A 24,159-nucleotide genomic window follows, 5' to 3' on the forward strand; every position below is an offset into this window, starting at 1 on the left:
CGGCGTCGTCATTAAAACCATTTGCTCAATCTAAAAACGAACCGGATAATGGGAATTGATCAAGTGTTTCACGAAACCGGTCGGAACCAGATACTTCCCTCTCGAGTTCAGTGTCTCTCTCTTCTTGGGAAAGGGCGGCATACAAGCGAAGCTTCGGACGACCTTGTTGATCCGCAACCGATCAACAGGTGGATCTGACTCTCGAAGGCTTGGCCTCTCCGTCCGGTGTGTCCTACGAGTTGCAACACGTCTGGCGAGACAGCTCAGAGGAAGATGATGTGCTGAGTCGCTCCCCGGCAAGGGAGAACGGATATCACTTGCACGTGTAGATCTCCTCCATGGTCTCGCACGTTTTGCACTTGACGTAGCAGCACCAGTGGAACTTGCACTGGCACCTCTCCAGCTTGCGAATGACCTGAAAAGGAAGGAGACACTAAGAGATTCATTTTCGAAAAAAAGTGTCTTAATTCTACTTCTTAAAACGAGCTGACGTGTGCATCACATGACTTCCTTTTACTCCAATTTAATGTCATTTCCCCATTATTCGCAATTTTAATGTGATTCAATAGTTTACTCTCTAAATATCACCAACAGTGGACAAATTGAAACCAAATTTTTAAAAAAAGAAAAAAAATCGCCAAATTTGTCGCCAAGTTGGCGATAAAACTTGGCGACTAAAAGACCGGCGATATATCGCCAAGTGTCTGACAAAGTATAACACAACTTGAGTTTACATCGAAATTAACAATGATTTTCCCCCCAAGAAGGGGCAAAAGACCCCCTTAGAAACATCCGAATGCAACTAAAAGGGAAGGGGCACAACTAGACCCCACTAGGAGTCTACGTTCCAAATTTCAACTTTCTAGGATATACCGTTTTTGAGTTATGCGAGATACATACGCACATACATACGTACATACAGACGTCACGAGAAAATTCGTTGTAATTAACTCGGGGATCGCCAAAATGGATATTTCAGGTGTCTGTACGTTCCTAGGCATATATCCACGTGTGATCGGGTCGAACTCAACATTCATTCGGGGGTAAGAAAAATGGAAATTAAGGCCGATTTTTGAGTGAAAATTCTTTACGAATACAATACTTCCTTTTTTTGTAAAAGGAAGTAAAAAGTTGAATAATTTTGCTGTTTTTGACGTGTTTTAGTCTATGCAATGGAAGGCATGTAGAGAATCTCATGGTGTCAAAACCTATCACCTACTTGATAACGACAAAAAAACGCTGATTCGAAGAAACCTGAAACCTACAATTAGTGTCGTCAACTTAAGAAACTGTATTATTCGTGATATCGGAACCTAGGTGGAAGACAATGAAACGTCGACTAAATGGGACTAATAGTTTCTGAAGAAGAATCTTGCATCTTCCTTATGACTGGACGAACTGCCTGTTCTATCAATAATTGAAACTGATCCAACACAAAATAACGAATTTTCTGGAGAATAATGGGCAGTTCATGGATTTGCAATATGATTTTAGGAGGAATAGACTATGCAATTAGTTTATTTAATTTCCTTGACAATGTTTTAAATAACAACTGTTTAGGTGTTGTTTTCATTGACCTACAAAGAGCTTTCGATAAGGTACCACGTAGAAAATTGGCTTTTATTGGAATAGGAGGAAAACTTTAACTTGAGTTAGAAATCGAATGACTGGGGAGGAAATAAAGAGTAGTTGTTAGAGATAAATCATTCTTAGCCGACTGATGTTTTAAGTAACGTTCTACAGGGTTCCGTTTTAGGGTATTGTTGTTTATTAATTTTATTGATGATGTTAGTAAAACGCCTTCGAGCAAACAACATTATTATTTTTGCAGCTGATATCTAAGTTTTTAAGACGATTAATAATCAGATCGCTAACTGACAGGTAAGTGGGACATATTGTGTAATGTTGAGAATTTAAAGTACTTCATACAGATCATGCAACTAACCAATAAAACTATTACTTACAGCGATTCATCATTAGCAAGCAGAAAATTGTTGGTCTGTGTCTTAATTAGCCTGGACTTTGGTCAGCTTAGCAAGTAATAAATCCGATGCTGAATGCTGAGTTTTAACAATACATCTGTGTGTGTGTGTGTTTCACATATTTCTACGAAAGTTCTTCTACCTTTATTCAAAAGTTAGGAAAGATCTGATTTGGAATATGCCATTCAGTTTTGGGCTCCACATCTTAAGCAAAATAGCATCTTATTGGAAAGAGTTCAAACTCAGTGGGGAAAGTATATTTGATTAGTAAATAGACTTTCAGATTTAGAGTGATTTCGGGTTTAAAAATTTTATTTTGCATACTCTTCTGGAAAGGAGAATCGGTAATTATATTCGGAAGATGTCGATGGGCTAAATTTCTGCACAGATTGCAAAAACCAGGGTTCTTGTTTTAAGCTTTTGAAATTCAAAGTATTGAATTTAAGGAGAATTACTACTTCAATAATACTGTAAGGTTTTGAAATAGCTTTCAGGAAGCAGCAGTTATTTACAATTGAGAAAATAGTTTTTAAAGGGTTCATAATCTTCATTGGAGATTGATCAATTAACGAAGACCAGCCTAGGATTGCCCCGAGTCTGTTAATGGTTGTCATTTTTGCATTTGAAATCCTGTGACTCTGAAATGAGGCATCTACAATTGTGCATATTCGTACACCAGCAGAGTCTATGTAGTTACAACCCGAAAGCATTGCTAACTAATGCTAGTAATACTAACCATTGGTTAGCTAACTAACCATTGCTAACTAACCCAAAGACTACCGTCATTTCCTTTCCAAATTTCAATACGAAGTTTAAATTCATTTACATTTTTAAATTGCAATGAGATGTGTGTGATCAATCAAATTATTTCCAGTACAATATTAATATCTTAATAACTGACTTTAAACTCTCTTTCGGCATTCTACTCAATGACTGCCATGCCCACTTGAATTCAAAACGAGTGAACCAAGTGGGCAAAATGTATTCTTCCGCGTAGATCGTCAATGCCAGTGTTAACCGTACGACAAATAGCATTGCTTTTAGGTATGTGACTCAGTTATGGCGTACCTGTGTGTTGTATCCCCTTCCACAGCAGAGCAGAGTGCAGGCCTGTGGGGATACGGCAGGTGCCGTTCTGTTACATCGCCTGCCTTGCGTTCCCAGAATGCCCCGCTTTGGGTCTCGCAAGCAGAAGTCCGGCGAGCGATGTATATGCACAAGATCTTCTTTCTGGACTGGCACCTTCCGCTTCACTTTGCCACGCCTACGGAGGCGACGCTTCGCTCGAAGAGACACCTGCAAAAAAGAAACAATCTTTAACTCTATGTACAATGCACATATGTGACTGCGTTAGTACAAAACCTTAATCACTATCTTTTCAAAGTGAAGGAATAGAATCTAACGACCTTAAAATGAATCCTATTCCTGGTCGTCTGAGAAAATAAAATTGAAACTTTTTCCTAGACTTCCGTTGAAACTTACAGTAAAAATTTTGTTTTCTTGCAAATGCGTCTGTTATGACGATAGAGCTTTCCAATACAAGCGATACTTTCCTGATTCCCTCTACCAGTGAAAAATGTTAGATTACGTGACATAGCCCTCCCTTTGAGATTCTACTGATCGCTCTCTGATCTTGCCGTTGTCTCCAGTTGCTCTTCATGTTTGGTTAAGGCTAGGCTTGCCAGACGTCTCGGTTTGTCCGGGACAGTCCCGGATTTTGAACGAAATTCCAGTGTCCCGGCCGGTTTACTCTACGTCCCGGAAAAAGATAAATTTGATTACAAATGACCAAAAATAGTTAACTGTGAATGAATTTTTCAGATAATTACTTTATTATTTGTATCATTGACTAGTAAAATTAATCCCGGATTAGCTTGTGAGGATTTTTACAACGAGATTAAAACCAAAAAAGACTAAAAAATCCTATAAAATGAAAAGTATGTCTATTTGCAACTTTTTATTCCTCATTCAAAGTGCCTTTTCTAACTGAAATAAATTGTAAATGTTTACATCTCGGAAGTGCAATGTTCAAATTTTATCTGCTTATGTCATTTTTTATTACCCCTGTTTTAGGTTCATAATTAGTAAACTTTTATTTATAGCATTGAGAATAAACTGCTCTATTAAACGCTGCAAGAATTAGCCAGGGGCAGTGGCGGATGGGACAGCATGAACCAGCCCTGGCTTGTACAGACTGGCCGGCCTTTTAAGAGTTACTCTTTGAAGAGGAGACGCCCCCCCCCCCTCTCTAGTTTGTTTCAAATATAAAAGAAATAATGGATCTAGCTTCTAGTTTTAGGAGGGATTCATCACTAGAGTCTGATGACTCAAATTAGGAGAATTGCGTTTTACGAATGTGGAGAAAAAGAATTAGTAATACAACCACTTGCATAGTAAAAAGTTTAATATCCATGCAGATAATGGGGTATTCGGGGAAAATTTTCGAAATTATAGCTCTAAAAACGCACTGTTAAACTATTTTTAAATGATCTTGGACGATGTCTGGGGGGGGGGGGGGATTGGAGACTTCCCCATGAAAATTTTCGAAATTAGAGTCTTAAAAACGCACGTAAAAGCTATCTTTGGAAACACTAGGAGAAGGGGTGGAGTTTAAGATTTCTCTGTAAGCAAAATTTCTCAATTGAAGTTCCCAAAACGCAAATTTAGAAGATAATTGACGCTTTTGGGGTGAGGGTATGTTTCTTGAAATTTGTTCTTTAACAAGTTTGTTAACGATAAACTGAACCCCTCCCCCTCCTCGCCCAAGACTGTCTCTGTAGTCACACCTTGCAATAGCGCTTGAAGAGGGGAAGCTTTTTATGTGATATCGCGTGAAAACAGAATGTATAATTGTAATGAACGTGCAAAACAAAAATTCAGAAGATCCTTAATGATATTAGAAGAGGATTTAGAAGCGATCCCCAAGAAAATTGTTGAAATTTTCAGTTCTAAGAACATACATATAGGCTATCTTTGATGGCGGAGGAAAATGGATAAGGTAAAGAATCTTCCGAGGAGCAGATGGTATATTAGCCAAAAAGGAAGGTAGGGCTTCAAGTGGAGGACATGTTAAGGCATCATGGAAACAAAAGCCCTGTGTTAAGATCAGCAGATATCTTCTGGACTTATGCCCGTCGCGAGATTTAAAAAACACCTTCTACGTTTTTACACTTCCCGTGTATGAAATGGGCAGTCATTTAATTATTTCAGACTTATCTTAAATACAGAGGTAAAGAATGAGTTCAGCTTCTGGATTAAGAGCAAGTAATTAGTAGATCTTATCTAAGTATTGACAACCTGAACCTAATCGTAAGTATAATATTCCAGGGGGGGATCCAGGGGGTTTCTCTTCGGAAATAGTTTCGAGTTAGTAGTCTTAAAAATGAACTAGAGGCAATCTTTGGTAATGTTAGGGGAAGGAGAAATTTCGGGGCCTCTCCCGGAGAATTTTTGCGACATTGTAGCTCTAAAAACGCAGCTTTATACAGTTTTTGATGATGATTCGGAAAGGAGAAATTCGGTGGCCGACGTTTTTAAAATTTTCTGATTTGTATAATCTTAATGCCTTTTAGGCAATCTTTACATAGGTTGAGGGGGGGATGTTCGTGGGCACTTTCCCGGCGATTTTTCGAACTTGAAACTTCTAAAGTGCTAATGTTGTATCACTGACTATGTTAAAGATAGGTTGACTGACTCGGTAAACTATTGGAATTTTTAACTCTAAAAGTGCAGGATTGGACTTTCTTTGGAAATGTTAGTGAGAGCAAAGATCTGGTGCCCCGAATCTTTGCTCCCGAGAATTTTTATAATTTGTTTCAATAAAAATACATTCTAGATGATTTAAGGTAATGTTATGGAGTGAAGAGGTTCGGGGGTGTTCCCCAGGAAATTTTTTGAAATTGGAATCTAAAAAATGGAATTTCAGCTCTTCTTTAATAACGTAAAGGGGACCGACGTTATTTAAGTCGATTTTCAATGACGTGAACGGGAGGAGTTTTCGGGAGACCTCCCCTGAAATCTTTCGAAATTGAAGCCCATAAAAAGAAATTTAAGAAGACCTTTAATGATGCTGGTGATCGTGTTGAGAATGCTCCAACGAAACTATTTCGAAGTTATATCTTTTAAAATTCAGTTTTTAGACGATTTTTGGTAATGTTAGTGGGTGAAGCTGTTCGATTCTACTCCTTTGGTAATTTTGCGAAATTTGAATTCCTCAATGAAGTTGTAGATAATCTTTGCTTTGAAACCCTAAAAACGAAAGTTCAGACCATCTTTTAGGATAAAAGAGGGAGGACAGGGTAGGTGACCTCTGAAAAGTTTCTAAATGGAAGTCCTAAAAACTAAATTTTTGGTTATCTTTAAGGATGGGGTAGAGACGTTTCTGCAGGATTTACGTGATCACTCTTCTGTAAACTTTTCGAATTTGAAGTCCTGAATAAAAATTGTAGGCTGTCTTTGATGACGGTAGGCGATAGAAGAAGGGACAAGGTTCCGATTTGGAAACTCTTCCCTGGCACTCTTTCAAAATAAAAGTTTTAAAACACGTTTTTCATGCTTTTTGGTGGTGTAAAAAGAAGGGATAAGATTCGAGGACCCCTTCCCTTCCCCATTCTTAGCTAAGTCCCTATGTTTTTTCATTTAAATTGTTGATACAAATTTTGTGGGAAAACCTCCCTCAGTATTTTTTTCCAAGGTTTTTCCATAGCGAAATTTCCAACTTCCAGCCTGATGTTTGTACATGTTTGAAATTAAAGTTTTAGGGATTCATTAAAATAATCTTTTACCATTTTGGACTGATGTGGTACTTTTGAGTGACACCGTAAGTCTTCTTTTCCCAACTTTATTTTTTTTAACCAACATGTCTTCTAAACCTCTTGATAAAGTTTTGGTTTACTTTCGTTTCGTAGATTCAAACACTTAGAACTACTGGTGTGACTATTCATTACTATATTTCAAATCACCCTTACAGCATTTTAAATTTTTTTCTATTCAAAACATGCTTCGGCGGCCCCTATAAAATGGTCATGGTTATTTATCTGTCCATTTCTTGTATTAAGCTGAAGCTTGTCATGGGTTTGTGCTATGTACTCTGTACTGGATACTTTTTTTCGTTAAAAAAATGTTCGAAACATACATTTCAGCGGCCTTCAGTTAGGTAAATTACAACAAAGAAACGTGGATGTTCCTAAGTAATATTCAAAGGTTTAATTGCTAAATATTCAAAGGTTTCATTTTCTTTTAAAATTTTGCTGAAAATTACTTTTTTTTCACTGGAATTCTACCAGTTATTTTATTATTACTATTTCAATATTTTAAAACTGAGAACGTTTTCTATTTTCCTTATATTTATTTATTTATTATTATTATTATTATTATTTTAGTCTTCACTGAATTAAAATTGGCAGCTTCGGTTCGGCTGCCTCCTTTGGTGACGGCCCTGCCTTGACGTGTTCATTATCCCATACGAACCAGAGGCAGTTGTTAAGACCTTAGAAGGTCCTGGGTAGTTATGCAAAAAAATTATCTTATCGGCCCGACACACAGAAAATCATCTTATTACTTACAGCATGAGTTTGTAGAGTTATTGTTTTTTATACCTTAATTTTGCAACCTTTGATTTTCTTGCAGCGATTTTCTTATAAATCGTTGAGAAATGTACCAAATTATTATAATATTACCATAGATTTTTTTTAAGAGAGGAAGAAAGAAGGAAAAGAAAAGAAAAACATTTTTTTTTTACTATTCCATATTAAAATTTAACGCGGCCCAAACAGAGGCGGCCCACCGGGCAAATGCCCGGCTGCCCGTCGGGCCCATCCGCCCCTGGCCAGGGGTGCGTACCCCTTTGAATACTAGCGACGCGGCGGGGGGGGGGACATTCCGGTGTCCCGGTTGAACATTTCAGAAATCTGGCAAGCCTAGTTAAGGCTAATTCCCACCAGTAGCATTAGCGATTCCTACCAGTGTGAGTAATCCGAATCCCATGGCAGATCCCTTCCAGCCAGAAGACCCAGCCGGCCAGCCACAAATGGCTGCCCGGCTATGCTGTTAAGCTAAGTAATCTTAAGGCTTCACGCTACGAGCTAAAAAGAACAGAAACGCATATCCTAACTAATTTGCCTGCAAAAATCTCAATTTACGTATTAACCACTGCGCTTATGGTTCTACGTTTTAATGGTACATGCTTCCATATCCTTCAAATGCATCCGAAGACTTTTGATCCACCTCATGATTTTACAAAGTGGTTACAGAGATGATGAAATTCATAGACTTTAGAGGCATTTTGTAGATTCTGCATTTACAAGCCAAATAATCTCCTTTCCCCACAATGAGCCACCATGTTTACTGCAGATGAAATGCACAGATTTTAGTTACTCCTTACAAACTGCAAATTGAATCGGCAATTGTTCTCCATAAAAGTCAGTTACACCTTCAGCACATGATCTTGACAGACGCTATACATTCCTTGTTAATTCTGCATTAACTCAGAAAATTGTTTTTGTATTGACACTATTCTATGCGATGATCAAAAATCATGAAGACTTGAAGATTTTCCCAAGCACGAAATACTTCATGGCAACTCTGCATTGCCTCAGTCATAGCGATCCACCATACAATTTCCGGTTCAGAATGCTGCCCATAGACTGTTGAAGGTCCTAAAAGGTATTTTGGCAAAATTTGACCTAGCAAACCTTTTTTCACAACAATTCACCTTACAATCAATACAGATGATGTGCTTCAAACATTTCAGCTATTTTTTATTGTCCAGCCAGTACTTTTCTGTTAAATGTACGTCGCTTGGTTTGGGGGTTTTGTTTACTTTTTATCTCAGCGACAATCGAGGAATTGCTTAGAGCGATTGGTGATAGGTACAAGCATATATGGTTTGTCCCAAAAGTAATAAGACTTTTTTTTCAAAAAAAGAGTTTTATTTATCAAACATATAATAAAACTTAATACTCTACAAGATAGTCTCCTCCTGCGTCTATATACCTTTGCCCATGTGTTTTCCATGCATCGAATGTCCTATGGAACTCGCTTTTGGGGATGCTGCTAAGAAGGCACCTCGTCGTGGTCTTTTGAATGTTGTTGTTGTTCAGGGTCTCCAGATGCTTTCCTTTCAGCTCCCTTTTCACCTTTGGGAGAAAGAAGTCTGCCGGGGCTATAGGAGGTCTGTGGCACCGACGAAACACCGATCCGGGTCAGATAGGAGTTGACAACGATGGTGGTGGGATAAGACTTTTGACACAAGTTTTGCGCAAATCCAAGTCTTTCGTAACAGTTCGATGAACATCTGTTTTCGGCAAATTGAATTGTTCTGACATCAAACGATCGAACACTCATTCGGCGGTCTTAGTTCAGCAAATCTCGCGCAGGAGGGACATCCTGATGATGGACGCTCAGAAGGAGCCTCATCGGCGACTTCCTCCTGGCCGTCTTTGAACGACTTGTGCCACTTTTCACCTGCTAGTGCTTGTACGACAAGCAATCATCCTTGAAGGCTTGAGTGAACTAATCGAACTTTTCATTGCCGTCTTTTGGAGTTTAACGCAAAATTTTAATCGCACAGCATTGCTCTAAAGTTCTCTCTAAGACGGCGGCTATGCGGGGGGCTTCACTAAAATTGACCTCCCACCACTCCCGAGAGCTCGTAGACAGCTGAACCTGGTGTCTCTGGAAAGCCTAGAGTCCTCCCTACCACTTCCAACTGGTCGCGAAGGTATGGGCAATAGTCTCATAGTAAAAACGAGCTGATGTGTGCATCACATGACTTCCTTTTACTCCAATTTAATGTCATTTTCCCATTATTGACAATTTTAATGATTCAATAGTTTACTCTCTAAATATCCCCAACAATGGCCAAATCAAAACCAGATTTTTTAAAAAAAATCGCCAAATTTGTCGCCGTTGGCGACAAAACATGGCGACCAAAAGACTGGCAATATATCGCCAAGTGTCCGCCAAATTATAACACCATTTGAGTTTACATCGAAATTAAAAATGATTTCCCTCCAAAAAGGGGCAAAAGACCCTCTTAAGAACATCCGAATGCAACCAAAAGGGAAGGTGCACAACCAGACCCCACTAGGAGTCCTCATACCAAATTTAAACTTTCTAGGACATACCGTTTTTGAGTTATGCGAGATACATAAGCACATACATACAGACGTCACGAGAAAACTCGTTGTAATTAACTCGGGGATCGTCAAAATGGATATTTCGGCTGTCTGTACGTTCCTAGGCATATATCCACCTGTGGTCGAGTCGAAAAAAAAAAACCCCCAACATTCATTCGGGGGTGAGCAAAATAGAAATTAAGGCCGATTTTTGAGTGAAATTTTTTTCGCGAATACAATACTTCCTTTCTCGTAAAAGGAAATAAAAATCAGTCTTATTACTTTTTTGACAAACCGTATACTATATGGCAATTCTAAAATTTAGAAATTGAATTTATTGAATGTCACCAACTACGCAATGAAAAGTTTTCAATGGTGATAAATAAATTAAAATCGCCAAAAAAAAAAAAAAATGCGCCAAGCATCGTACCTTTAACCGAAAAGAACCGACTAAGTCAAATCATCTTCCCTGTAATGATAGACTTATGTAGTACTTTCCTAATTCCAGTTTCCCCTTACACATTGACTGAAGATTCATACATATTCTGCCCTGTCTTAGAAAACGTCCTACCTTACGCTCTGATGATTATTATCTTCACAGGATTTTAATGCTTCTGACGGAGAAGAAAATATTTTCCAAGATGAGAGAAGTTGATTAAAGTATTTTCTAAGGTAAGAGATGAGGAAAATATTGTTAAAGGTTCCGGTGCAGCTTCAAACTTTCTTCAAAGGACGACACAGTACTTCAGAAAAACACAGGAGATTTATTGACACTATGTACAGGAAAGATCGTTAACAACTGCTAAATTAATCATCAGCAATTAAGCAAATATCAATCAACACCGTAAACTCAACGGTTACACACGTATTTACATCCAAATACGCAAAACAACACAGCGAAATGCCTCGCAATAAACAGAGCTAATACACTCTCAGTACAACTTCTCAATCGAGACTAACTGCGGCACGGCTATTTATGGACATCGAAAGAAACCTCTCAAATGATATTCCACAAGATTCCCGAAGTTTCCTTCTATTTTCTTTTTATTCATTCACAAACCTCATCAATGAAAAATAGGGGGACCGTATACTTCAGCCGAATGTATGGGGGCTGTATATTCATTACACGAATCTATTTACAGGTTACGTTACTACAATAATTCTAGATGAAAGATAATTTAATAAACGCCAAATTTAGCTAGATTACGACAAATTAATCACAAAGATAATTACTGTAAAAAAATTTGTAACAATATTTTCCTCTCTACACTCAACAGAGGATGAATTTAAAGAATACTAGATGTTTCTTAAACACTCTGTATTGACTCTAAGAAAACACCATGATGATCTACCATTCGCTCCTGAGATAAATGTGATACTCACTCCTTGTTACTCCTTACAAATTTTATGGTGGCTTGATGAACAATACTCGACAAAAGAGCTTTACCAATTCAAGATACTCTTTATAAATTCAGCATTGAATCGAGAAACATCATCCGCAAAGACTCATTAAATGATCTGCACAGAATCTAGCTCTTCCTTATAGACCCATTCAAAATTTGATATAATTGTTCTCAGTAAATTCTAAATATTTCATCTCTTACACTCTATATGGGGCTTTACCTATTAGATTTACAAACCAGAAAAATTGTAAACATAAAAAATAATTCATTCCCGTAACGCCACAAAACATTATCGATTATTTAGAAACAATCGATTATTTAGATACATATCGATTATTTAGACATAAAAGTTTCTTTTGAAAGCTATCATTAGCTATCATAGATCATTTATGTCTCATACAGTTTAAAAATATTCTATGCTTTCAGCATCAACAGACCTTGACAAAAGTTGAAAAAAGGTTTTATGGAAATTTCCCATGCACTTAATCGTCTTCAATGACAATAGTATTTCAACAAACGCTAAGAGTTTATACTTTTGCGCAATTCGCACGGCTTTGCCCGTAGTAAAAAATTAAAAGGTCATTTGGTTCGCCTGTATATTAATGGATGATGAATTTCTCGCCAATTTGCTATGTTAATTTGCCTGCTCATGTTGATGGGTCCACGTTAAGATAATTTACTCGTCCATGGTATGATAATTCAATCTTTCATGTTATAATAATTGCTCGGTAAAATGTACTTAAAATTGGAATAGAAAAAGAACAAAACCTAATTTTCGAAAAATCGCTTCGAGGTGTTCACGCTATGCTACGAACTAATTTTGTGCCAAATTTCAGTAAAATGGGCTGAACGGTCGAGGCGTTATGCGCGTAACAGAGACCCAGAGATCCAGACACACAGACTTTCAGCTTTATTATTAGTAAAGATTACAGAATGAAACTTTGGTAATAAACTGAAGCAAGTGGGAAAGACCTCAAAAGGGAATGTTAAAAATGTGTGAAATGTGAAAAGTATAGAAATTAGAAGTTGATGGTTTACAATACTGAAATCATACACTGACATTGAAAATGCAGCGCGAAGAAGGCGTGGTCAGAAATTTATGCCAATTTCAGGGCAGATGCAGGTCATTGAGTTATGTAAATACAGTGCCCGCCGCTTATTAAAATCACATTCGTTCTGAGGACATTTTATTTTATAAAGCGACTGATTTTATAAACCGGCGCTCATGCACTGAAAAAATTAAAAGGTTTTTAAGTATAAATACTCTAAAAAAGAAATAATTTACGATTAGTTGTATTTTATTTTTAGTCTAGTTGTATTGTATTATTTTAGTTCAGTTGCAAAATACAGTTGACATTTTAACTTACATAAGGTACATTTTTAAAATTTCACAAGGGTCTTAAAATATTGACTTATTGTTGTTTGAATAAGAGAATTTGAAAGTAAAGATTGAGAAATCCCAAATTTAATTGCAACATCACAGTTCTGCGAAGAGGAAACAGGCAGCACCAACTAAATATATGGCTCTGAAACAATTCTCTTGAGACTGCTTCATTCTTCTTCTTCTTTTTTTTTTTTTTCATTCAACTCCCCAAGAAAAAAAAACGATGTGGAATTTGTTATTTTATTAGTGCAGCAATGTTTTAAATCTTTGAAAAAAAAAATAATAAAATCCTGGTTCTATTCAGAGAAGAATTAACATATGCTCTCCAAAAGTTTGATTTTATGAAACGGCGAGGATGATTTTATAAAGGATAAACCTAACATGTTTTGATATAGAAATGATTCTGTTCTTCCAGATTTGATTCTATAAAGCGGCTGATTTTATTATCCAGTGATTTTATTAGTGGCGGGCACTGTAATGTGAAATGCGCAGCTCTCCAACGCACGTCAAGTAAGATATAAAGGTAGGAACTTTTAAAATGGACAATAATTCGTTCCATTAATTTCTGCCAGACAAATCATCGAATAAATTTCGTTTTCGTCTCGGCGGATTCGTGTAATAGGAGAGAATGCCAGGCCGTCGTCAACGGAGGCACTTCCTGCGGGCAGACGATTTTACGAGGTGTATGGTGGTTGGACTGAGAAGTGCAGGTTGGTCCTTACGTCAAATCGCAGCTGATACCAGCATGAGTGCGTCCAGGTGCATCGACTGTGGCGATCTCCCAACATGCTCTACAAAGTGTACAGTTGCTTCCGTGGCCATTGTACTCTCCTAATCTGTCACTAATCGTACACGTGTGCAGAGCCCGATCATTCTGAGATTGCTCATGAGGAACATATCTAATTCAGGGCCCCCCTAGGGTCCGACTAAGATTTTTGAAGACACTGGGCAAGAAATTCACTTTGTGCTCTCTCCCTCCCCCTATTCTCACTTATTCTATATCATGAAGCTATAAAATATTTCGATTCTTGCGTAGTAACACCATACTAAATTTGGTGGTACCTCATATATTTAAAAAGTAGAAGAGCAGTATACGATAATTGTATAAGACTTGGTTAAACTTTGCCCGTTGCAGTAAACCGTAAATATCAAAATTATCTATGATATAACTTTTAATAGTAAACACAGACTAAACTTGGAGTGGTTTTAGGATTTGCAAAGAGATCAAATTTTTAAAGGGAATTTTTATCAACGAATAAGAGATTTTTTCCTTGTCTTGGAACTTGCAAAAATATCAATTATATCATTGTACTCTAGATTCTGCGTGAAATCATTACTTTCAATTAGCATGATAAATTAAGGAGAATTTGGGCCCCCCTGAAATCAAAGAAGAGGGGCCCCGCTTGCCCCTGCAGTAATCAGGCTCTGCACGTGTGGGATGTGATTGGACGCTGTTTGCAAACTCTGTCACTGCCTCGTTCAGAGGACGAACTTTGGAAAATAGTTAGCAGGTCCATCCCTCAGGACACCATCTGCACTTTCATTGACTCTGTACTTAGACTCATTTCTTTGTATATCGTCGTTCGCGGTGATCCTACATTCTACTGAGTCGACACAGTTCTCGTTTGGTAATCTGAATATCGGTTACTTATTGTTCCTTTGCTGTGTCTGTCTTTATTGCCAAATTTAATCCCTTCCGGACCCTTCCTTCTTGGCATTTTCAATGTCGAGCGGTGTATGTAGAATACTAAATAAACATTGGTGGCTTTGAAACATTAAGAAAACCCCTCATGCAAATTTCCAAAGTAGCAAACATATTTTAAGTCTCAGATTACGTACATCAGGATTTCTCACCTGTATGCTGCTGTCGTACTTGCTCTTCAGGAAGCGTCCAACCTGTTCGAAACTGGGCAGCTTGTTCCAGCATGTCTTCAACTCACATGATCCGGACACTCCGTGGCAGCGGCATTTGAGCTCCATCTGACGGGCAATCGCCTGTAAAAGACACATAGTTGAGAGGAATACGAGCGATAAAAGCTTTGGAATGCCAGTTGGTACCATCGAGAAGGAACGAAAGGTGGAGAGAGTGAAGCCTTCAGTTCTCGAAGCAAGTATCCCAAGTCACGTGATACATTTGAAAGTAAGGTATTGGACAAAATCAGATTTCTTTCACTCGTTCCACCTAAAAAGCGTCTTTCATTCGTTGAAGTTGAACAAACCATTCGACTTGAAATCTTTGCCTCAACATTTCCTAAGCCAATAATTGGACTTGTTTCCTCCATCCAGTTACTAATTCTTGCTCTAAGTTTAATATAGTATGACGGCGAACAAATAACCCAAATTGTCAATCATTTGAGAAAACGGGTTCATCCCTTAAAATAGGTAGCGAAGGAAGAAAGGACACGGGCTATGTTTTGGAGTTTAGCAACAATTTGGCGATATGAAAAAAAAATTTACTCCTAGTATATTTTCTTTACGTGATTATTTTGACCTAAAAGATTCAAGTTGCGGCAATAACTGCGTTGAGTTGGCGAAAAAGTAAAAATGTCGAGGCCTTGCATTCTTTATTGCACCCCTACTCGAGCCAATTTTTAATTGAAATTAATTATCGGGAGTGTTGTTATCTCTGAGCAATGGCTATACTGAAAGAAGCAAAACCAAGACCCACCCACTTACGTAGGATGTGACCTGTCCAATGAGCCTTGACCGCACAAAATTAAAATGTTTTACCTCTTTGGTTATTTTCTTAAATCCCAAGGTGACGTATTCAATCTATAGAACCAATGACGCACTTGCAAATTCCGTTCCAACTTTTCGTTTCACGGGGCGGAGCAAAAGCTCACCTTTTTGTCGTCGGACACTCTTGAAGCTAACAGGTGTAGCAAGTTGACGGAGTCCGTGGGTCACGAAGAAGTCGTGAACAGAGTTTGTCATCAAGCAGAGAAAGTTAAGGGCTACTATTTCAGCCACCGACATGAAACATGCTTTTGCTTGATTGTTTTGTGACTTCCGTCGCTCAGCCGAATTTCAATGAAATCAGGATATCATTTATCTTTTTTTACGAGAAGTACTTTGTATAATTCTAGTTGACAGAATTAAACGAATGATTTATTGGGGAATTATCACTCTAAGGGGAATGCAAAGACTTATCCATTTCTAATGATCGCCAATAGAGACGTACCGAGTACTCAGTAACTACTCGGTACTCGGCCAATTTGCCGAGTACTCGGTACTCGACCAAATTTTGATCAGATACTCGGCCAATACCGAGTAGTTGTAAAAAATTGAATATTGTTCAAAGCAGATTTTACAATTAATAAAAAATTGCAAGCATATAATATACATTTACAATTTAAATTTACAAGTCAAATTCAAATTTTGAGAATAATGAAGTTTGTTATGCTTTAATGGAGTAAATCTCATATTTTAATGCCTTAAAAATTAATGAAACTTATTTATTAAAAATGGGGCAAAAAAGGTAATTACAGAAAATATGAAATTTTTATACTATTAAATGGATTTTTGCCACAAACAAAATTATGTATAAAAAGCATAAAAATACCTTTTCTTAAAAAATAAAACAACGTTAAAAGCACAAATGTGCAGGAACACTGCAGACACGTGTTTTGGCATTAGAAGGAATGCTTTTTTCAATGCACAAAATGTGAGCTTATGGATTTAAAGACATCTGACAAAAATCGGATTTTTTTACATTCATTAGCTCACATTTTATGCACTGAAAAAGATGTTCCTTGTAATGCAGAAACACGTTCCTACAGCGCTCCTGCACATTTGTGCTTTTTTGCACGTTGTTTCATTGAAATCATTGTAAATAATTTTTAAAAAATTATTTACGTTTGGCGGACTAGAAGTATAGATTGATATAATTTGTCCAACTTGATCAATCCTACCTTTTGTGTATTTGTTTATTTTTAATTTAAAAAATAACTTATTTGTAAGATTATTGACACAAACAAAATCTTTTAAATAATGCATAATTAAATTTCAGCTGGAATTTTGTTTTAAAAACGATTAGTTGGACATGGAGGTCTATACTACTATTCTAATGAGTTCAAAATTCGTCACGTGTGTCTCGGTGGTTTTTCTTAAAACATAATTGGAACTCGGCTACTCGGCCAAAGTGCTACTCGGTACGTCTCTAATCGCCAATGTACTGTGCAAAGACTTGCCACGTGACCGGTTGGGTGGCATAATGGTTCAAAACTAATGACTAATAAGCTTTGAGATTTTGCTAGTCAACTCTACCAATGACCAACTGTCGCGTGTGTACAATACAGAGTCTATAAAAACAAAGTTTGAGAAAACATCAAATGAGCTTAATAAATGGAAGCGAAGTCTCCACCCGCAAGAATTAGTTCATTAATTAAGATGCATTCCGCAAAGAGCTGACCTGGTTCTCCTCCCTGGAACAAATTTTCTCCAATGAGCAAAAGGAGGAAGGTTTTCATAATCCAATTCAATTAGAGCATCGGACGCTTTTGCTGCATCATGCGACAAACAGCTTGGTCACATCGAGCAAAGTGGTAGGTTCTTATCGTCTGCAGCTGCAGCTGAGCCTAAGACTTTAATTATTATTATTTTCAGCTCGCGTGAGTGGCAATGCTTAAATTTATTTTTCTTGATAGAACAAAAAGATTCCTACCATCGTCATTAAAGGGGACTGGGCGACGTTAAATATGCTCGTGGTTTCAATGTCCTCCAAGTGAAACGATACCTCTGGGGGTGCTAGTACCAGGTAGCTATTAGCTCCAGGACTAGTTCTAAATTCTCATTAACTGTTCGATCCGGTGATGGTGCTGCCATCTATCGGTATAAAAAAATAATGGAGGCAAGGCACTTAGTATGCAGTCCTCGACATAAATACAGTTGTAGTCAATTGTGACCCGGAATCGGAAAAAGATTCCTTAGTAGCAATAAGTCAAGCAGCGTTGCTGCATCACATTCTTTTCTTTCTGAAATATCTCGATCATTCTAAGGGATATTTATTTCTGAATTTATGTTAAATGTTACGTTCGTGTGTTGTAATAAATGTTCAGTATAGTTATGCAAGTATATTTTATTGCGAACTCACACCAAAAGCGGCTCTACAAACTCTTAAAGTCACGTAGCCCACCATACTCAACCACAAAGGGCAAACTGAATGAAATGCTTTTCTGAGTACTGGTCGTCTCTTTGATTCGACAGATAAAACGGTCCATTATTATCCTCTCTAATTCATCACTTTTTCCAGCGAGTGCGAAACAAAATTTTTTTTCCCAGGGTGTTTTTTCTAAATACAGGGGGTCAAACATGATTCTTCAATTACATTTGTCTTCTGTATTCGAAGCTATTCCATTTAACTCTTCATAAATAATGTTTTTCTCGTCATGAAAAGTGTGAGTACATTTTTTGAGACACCCTGTATAATGGCCCCATGTGTTTAAAAATATTTATTTCTATATTTTCTCTCATTATCAATATATGTATATGTAAGTTTTCAATGCATATGGCAGCATTTGTCTCTACATAGTATAAAATGAAGTCCCCAAAAAGCGTCTGTGTGTTTGAACTCGCAAAACTCGAGAACTACCCGGCCGATTGTGCTGAAATTTTCACAGTTTGTTCCTTTAAGTCCTGAAAAGGTTTGCAGACCAGTTCGAATAAAAATTCGATGAAGACTTAGTTTTTTTATTCCAATTTACTTCCAATTTTAACATAAATTGTCAAATATGGGGGTAAAAAATTACTTGCACATATTAATATTACATGTCGTTAGAAAGGGTAGAATTTACCGCGTTCTACGCAGTTTGTTTTAATGCTCTAACTTTATTACGACGGGAGTTATTTGCGTTTTTCGCTCGAATTTTTTTAGGCTTAGCTGAAATTTAGGCACTACTTTCTTCATTAAATAAATCAATAAAAAGTGAAGGAATTGTCCCACAGCTTTCTTTTTAACGCCATTAGACAAATCGATCTTTTTTACTCCAGATCTAACTCGACCTAGGGTCGAAAAAATAAGCTTTTATCTCAAAAGGAAAAAAAGTTACAAGCCTTTTTAAATTAAGTTTAAGAAATCGCGATTCCATTCAAATTGTGAACCATTTTCTTTCGCATTTTAATTCCTTAAACTGATTTTATTTTGTGTTTCCATGGTTACGCATTTTAGATCATCTTTCTGGATTTAATTTCTTAAAAGTATTTTAATATCTGTCGTCATTGTTTGGAAGGGAAATCATGATGGTTTTTTTTTAGTTATTTTTTACGCCTGATTGTTGAATATACGTCACTTGACACAATTTTTATTTTCAAGGTAGACCGGGCAAAGCCGGGCAAATCAGCTAGTTAACATATAAAACTTGTCAAAAAGAAAGTAAGTTAGCCACCACTATTATAGAGAAATAACTTCTGCCAATGTGCAAAAATCAAGCCTGAAAGAGATTTGTTGGTTGAATAACGAATACAATAATGCAAAACCGAAGACTGTCCCAGCAATGCTCTAACAACGTATTCTCATTGCTACGAAGATCTGTCATCTATATCCGCGCGCTAAAACTGTTGCGCCTCTGTTCTAAACATTGCTCCAAGTGAGAGAATTTTTTCAGGACTTATTAAGTTCAAAAACATGGCTAATAACAACACTGGCGCGAAAGAGATAGGTCGGCTGTGGCCGTTTAATACAAAATCTACTAGCGCGGTCAAACGACCGATTTTTAGATCTTAACCCAAAATTGCTGAATTCCAAGCAGGGCCGACGAGAGGCCATGTCAGCCGAGTCGGAAACTAGGGGCTCTGTATTTTGGGGGCCTGACTAGGAATTATAGTACAGTAGGCGCCGCTTAATGTGATCACTTTGGGACAAATACAATTTGATAACGATAACCGAAAAGATTCCAGGAGACACAAAATAATGATTTTTTTCCAATTAAGGTGCATTTATTTTGGCAACCTCAACTTAAAATCATAATGACTCAACTGAACGCAGTTTAAAATTATAAATTATTAAATTAACTTCGCTTTGTTTTCAATCTCAACACAATTCTTTTACAGCTTACAAAGTAATGGCAACAATAGAGGTCCTACATCAATGCCTGCAACATGTCCAGCGACTGAATTTTTTTAGGTGCAAAAGAAAGTTATCTTAGGGGGAGTCTGTGGTCACTTGGAGACGAAATCTCTGTAGCTTCATTCCTAGAAAATTTTTGAACTGCTATTGAAAACCACAATTTGCTACACAGGTTTTGCCTATGTATTTCTGTTAATTGAGGAACAAAAACGGGGAAAAAATTGAAAGTTTATGAAAAAGTGATAACAATAAACGAAGACACTGATTACAATATCCGACTTTTTTAACGCGTGTTAATATACAAGTGTTCCGGGACTTCGTGATTCCTATAACAATAAGCGAATGATAACATTAACCATGATCACATTAAGCGGCGCCTACTGTATTATGAATCCTATAAGTTTAAGGCGAGGAGGGTGGTGACTGACAACAGGTTACTGACTACAGGTGGTGACTGACTGGCCTCTTGGCGGCCCTGATTCTTGGTATATAGATTTCCTATTACTATTCCAAATACTTTTAATCAAACCAACCAACCAAGGTGTAGGCTTAGTTTACAAAACCTTTAATTGTAAACTTTATTCAAATCTTGTAACAACCCATCCACAAAGAATGCGCGTTCAAACCATCAATGTCTGAGCTCAATTTATTTGCTAATCCCACCACACCCCGAGTTATTTTAAGCGCTTACGCTAAACTTTAATTTCCAGATGCTCGCGTAAGGTCAAAAGGAGCACTATTAACCTCTTCGCGTTTCTCAAATTTACAACAGCAAAACGAAATATTTCGCTTCGTTGACCCCACTAACCCCTTTCTTACGGAATAACCGTTCACAGCACATTCTCAACTGTACAATTCCCAGATGATTAAGAGGTCTTCCACAGCATTCGCTGCACAGATCTTAATTATTTTACTCAAAACTAGACTATATAACTAAAATTTGTGCACACAAAAGACAACGTGTTTGTGCCTGCTTGCTATACAAACCCACACCGTCTGAAATATTATGGAGAAAAAATTAAAAGATCTGCGATGCGACTCTGACTATGTAAAATGCGATACTCCCAATAACTTTTATTTATTTTTTTGAGCAATCATGATTGCTTATTGTTCTCACTTGACTGTTTTGATGTGCTATCATTTTATTTTCCCGCCAGCACCCTCCGCACCATCACCGTCGACCGGCTCCTCACGATGCTGCTCCTATAGCGAAAGCCGTCTCCAGGTTGCATCCATGTCCTACACACACGCGCATACATACACAACTACACATACACATACACACACACAAACACATACAGACACCTACACGTACACACACATACACACAACTACCCACAGATTCATGCCTGCACACAGACACAAACACATATGCCTACACACACATACACATACCCCATCCCACCCCACACACACATTCATACACACAACTAACCACACACTTATGCGAGCACACAGACACAAACACACATGCCTACACACACATACACATACCCCCTACACACAAACACACATACCTCCCACACACAAACACACACGCCTACATACACACACTCGTGATTGGGAAAAACATAATTTGACTTCAAAATGTGAAAATTCAAATTATTTTTTTTTTTTTTTTTCACAACATGAAATTGTTTTCGGACATAGGGCTCATAGGAGCAAATGTGATACTCTAATAAGACAAACCGCTATCCAAAAAAAAAATCAGTTTGATAATTTAAAAAATATTTTAGGGGGAAATACCCGCATGAGTCTCTCAACTTGCTCCAAATGTTCATGCTTTTGAACTTAGTACCTCACCAGGCCTTCAGAAGAATGTTAATGGTTTATGTGATGCTTCCTTTTCCCTTCCAAATAAAAACTAGTATGTTGTGGCCATCACGAAACTTTCTTCTATATTTTTCTTTTTTTTTTTTCTGATCCCTCCCCATGCTTGATGAGGAAGCAATATTCCCAACAAAAACAAAATTTCACACGAAAAAACTTGACGACCATTCCAATGTCTGAATTATTGCAAAAGCAAAGCAAAAAGCGAAAAATGAAAGTTATTTTAAAAGCCTTGCTTAAATTAATTACAAATATTTTATTTATTAACAAACATAAGATGGCAACAGTTAAAAATTTTAAATCATTGAGATAATATTTCCGATCATTTTCATTCAATTAAAATCACGAGAAATACGCAGACGACAATCTATTACGATTTATCTTTCTTATTGTTGCATTAATAAAGCTATTTTTACTCGCAACAAAAAAAAAATAAATAAATAAATCAACACCTCTTGGAGCGATTGGCGTCCAAATTGAACCAAAGCCTGTTTACATATGGATTCACATATATTCCAAATTTCAACCAGAACGCAGCATTACTTCTTGAGATAGGGCACTCACAATGGAAAAAAAGAACGGGTTGATTGCGCTACCCCCTTTTTAGCTGTTGACACCAAAATAAAATCAGCTCTTATACCCAATAAATTTTTCTTTCATTCCGTTCATTATTTCTTGAGACACAGCAGTCACAATTGACGACAAAAAACGTTCTATAGCTCAACCCCCGTTTGAGTTATTGACACCAAAATTGAATCAGCACCTGTTCCTGTTAATGGCAACATATGGACCAAATTTTGTTTGATTCCGCCAGTTACTTCCTGAGGAATAGCAAGCACGCGTAACTCAAAAAACGTCCCATTGCTCCACCCCCCTTGGAGGGATTCGCGCCAAAAACCAATGGGCACAAGTTCACATAGCGGCACATATGTGTACCAAATTTCGTTCGATTTCATGCGGTAGTTTTTGCTGAAGAGCGGCCAAAAAAACTGGTCACACACAGACGTGACACACACACACACACACACACACAGACAGACAGACATTTTCCAAAAATAGTCGAAATGGACTCAGCACACCTCAAAACGTTCGAATCCGTCAAAATTCGAAATTCGAAAATTTGCACGAATCCAATACTTTCTTCTATTAGATATAGAAGAAAGTAAAAATGGCAATAACACTGTCGGAAATTTAAAAAAAAAAGGGGGAGGCTAGCCGTTACTAAAAAGTGGAACGTTATGGGGGGAAAAGGGGTTATATTTGGATTTAGGCGGCCATTTTACATAAGAATCAGAAAGAATTGGGTCAGAAGCATTCTGAAGGTTTTTTTTTTTTTGCCGCGCAGGTACCTCAAATCTCAAGACACAAATAGTTACGTTGTGTCGTAGTCGTTACCACTGCTAATCTCTTGTCTCAAGATACTATACGTCCACGTGTTACCTAGTAGTCGTAATTCGTATTGTTACAAATTCTGTAAGTAGTAATTATTTTTGAGATTAATTTGTCGTAATCTAGCTAAATTTGGCGTTTATTAAATTATCTTTCATCTAAAATTATTGTACCAACGTAACCTGTAAATAGTTTCTTGTAATGAATATACAGCCCCCATACATTCGGCTGAAGTATATGGTTCCCTCATTTCTGAATGATAAAATTTGTGAATGGAAAGAAATAAGATAACGGTCTACGATTTTCGAGAAGCATTTCGAATATTGTGGACACTTTTCAATGTTAATAAATAGCGTCCCGCATGATAAAAAATCAGTCTCGAGTTAGTTTTTGCTTGTGAATCGTTGCAGCGGTACGCTGGAGGGCATGTATTGCTCTGTTTTGTGAAGCCTTTTGAGCTGTATTTTTGCTTATTTGGATGTAAATACGTGTGTAACCGTTGAGTTTACGGTGTTGATTGATATTTGCTTAATTGCTGATGATTAATTTAGCAGTTGTTAACGTACTTTCCTGTGCATACTGTAAATAAATCTCCTGTGTTGTTCTCAAGAACTGTGTCGTCCTTTCAAGAAAGTGGAAGCTGCACCAGAACCCTTAACAGTATAAACCGGTAAAAATGTATTTACCATCATATATCGCCGTTTTGAAACTACAGGCTATGTTACCTTGCAGCTGCAGGCAGTGTAAAACCAATAATAGCTTCAGTTACCAACTACCACAGGGTGGTTCAAAAGAACTTTTTTTCAGCTAGAGTTCAGGACACCCCCTATTTTTTTTTAGACTTACTAATAGTATTAAAATGCAAAAGCTTTAGCTTCTTACTCAATTTTTTTTAACAGGATGCTCAATGACCCCTTAATTTAACATTAGCCGTAGTATAGAAAATGCCACAAGTTTCGAAACAATTCATTTTCCCTGATGTTTTTTCGTA

General features: G+C 37.3%; 1 protein-coding gene across 1 annotated transcript in view; it reads right to left on the bottom strand.

Annotated features, from left to right (window-relative positions):
- Positions 1 to 280: 280 nt before the first annotated feature.
- LOC129217691 (protein Wnt-16-like) overlaps positions 281 to 24,159 on the bottom strand; it is a 216,600-nt gene continuing 192,721 nt past the window's right edge. The window contains exons 4-6 of the mRNA XM_054852025.1: positions 14,741 to 14,881; positions 3,051 to 3,278; positions 281 to 415 (exon numbers count right to left, since the gene is read on the bottom strand). Coding sequence (XP_054708000.1) covers positions 314 to 415; positions 3,051 to 3,278; positions 14,741 to 14,881 — 471 coding nt within the window. The 3' untranslated portion in view covers positions 281 to 313. The remainder of the gene's footprint in view (positions 416 to 3,050; positions 3,279 to 14,740; positions 14,882 to 24,159) is intronic.

The sequence above is a fragment of the Uloborus diversus genome, chromosome 2, assembly GCF_026930045.1.
Source record: "Uloborus diversus isolate 005 chromosome 2, Udiv.v.3.1, whole genome shotgun sequence".
Lineage (NCBI taxonomy): Eukaryota > Metazoa > Arthropoda > Arachnida > Araneae > Uloboridae > Uloborus > Uloborus diversus.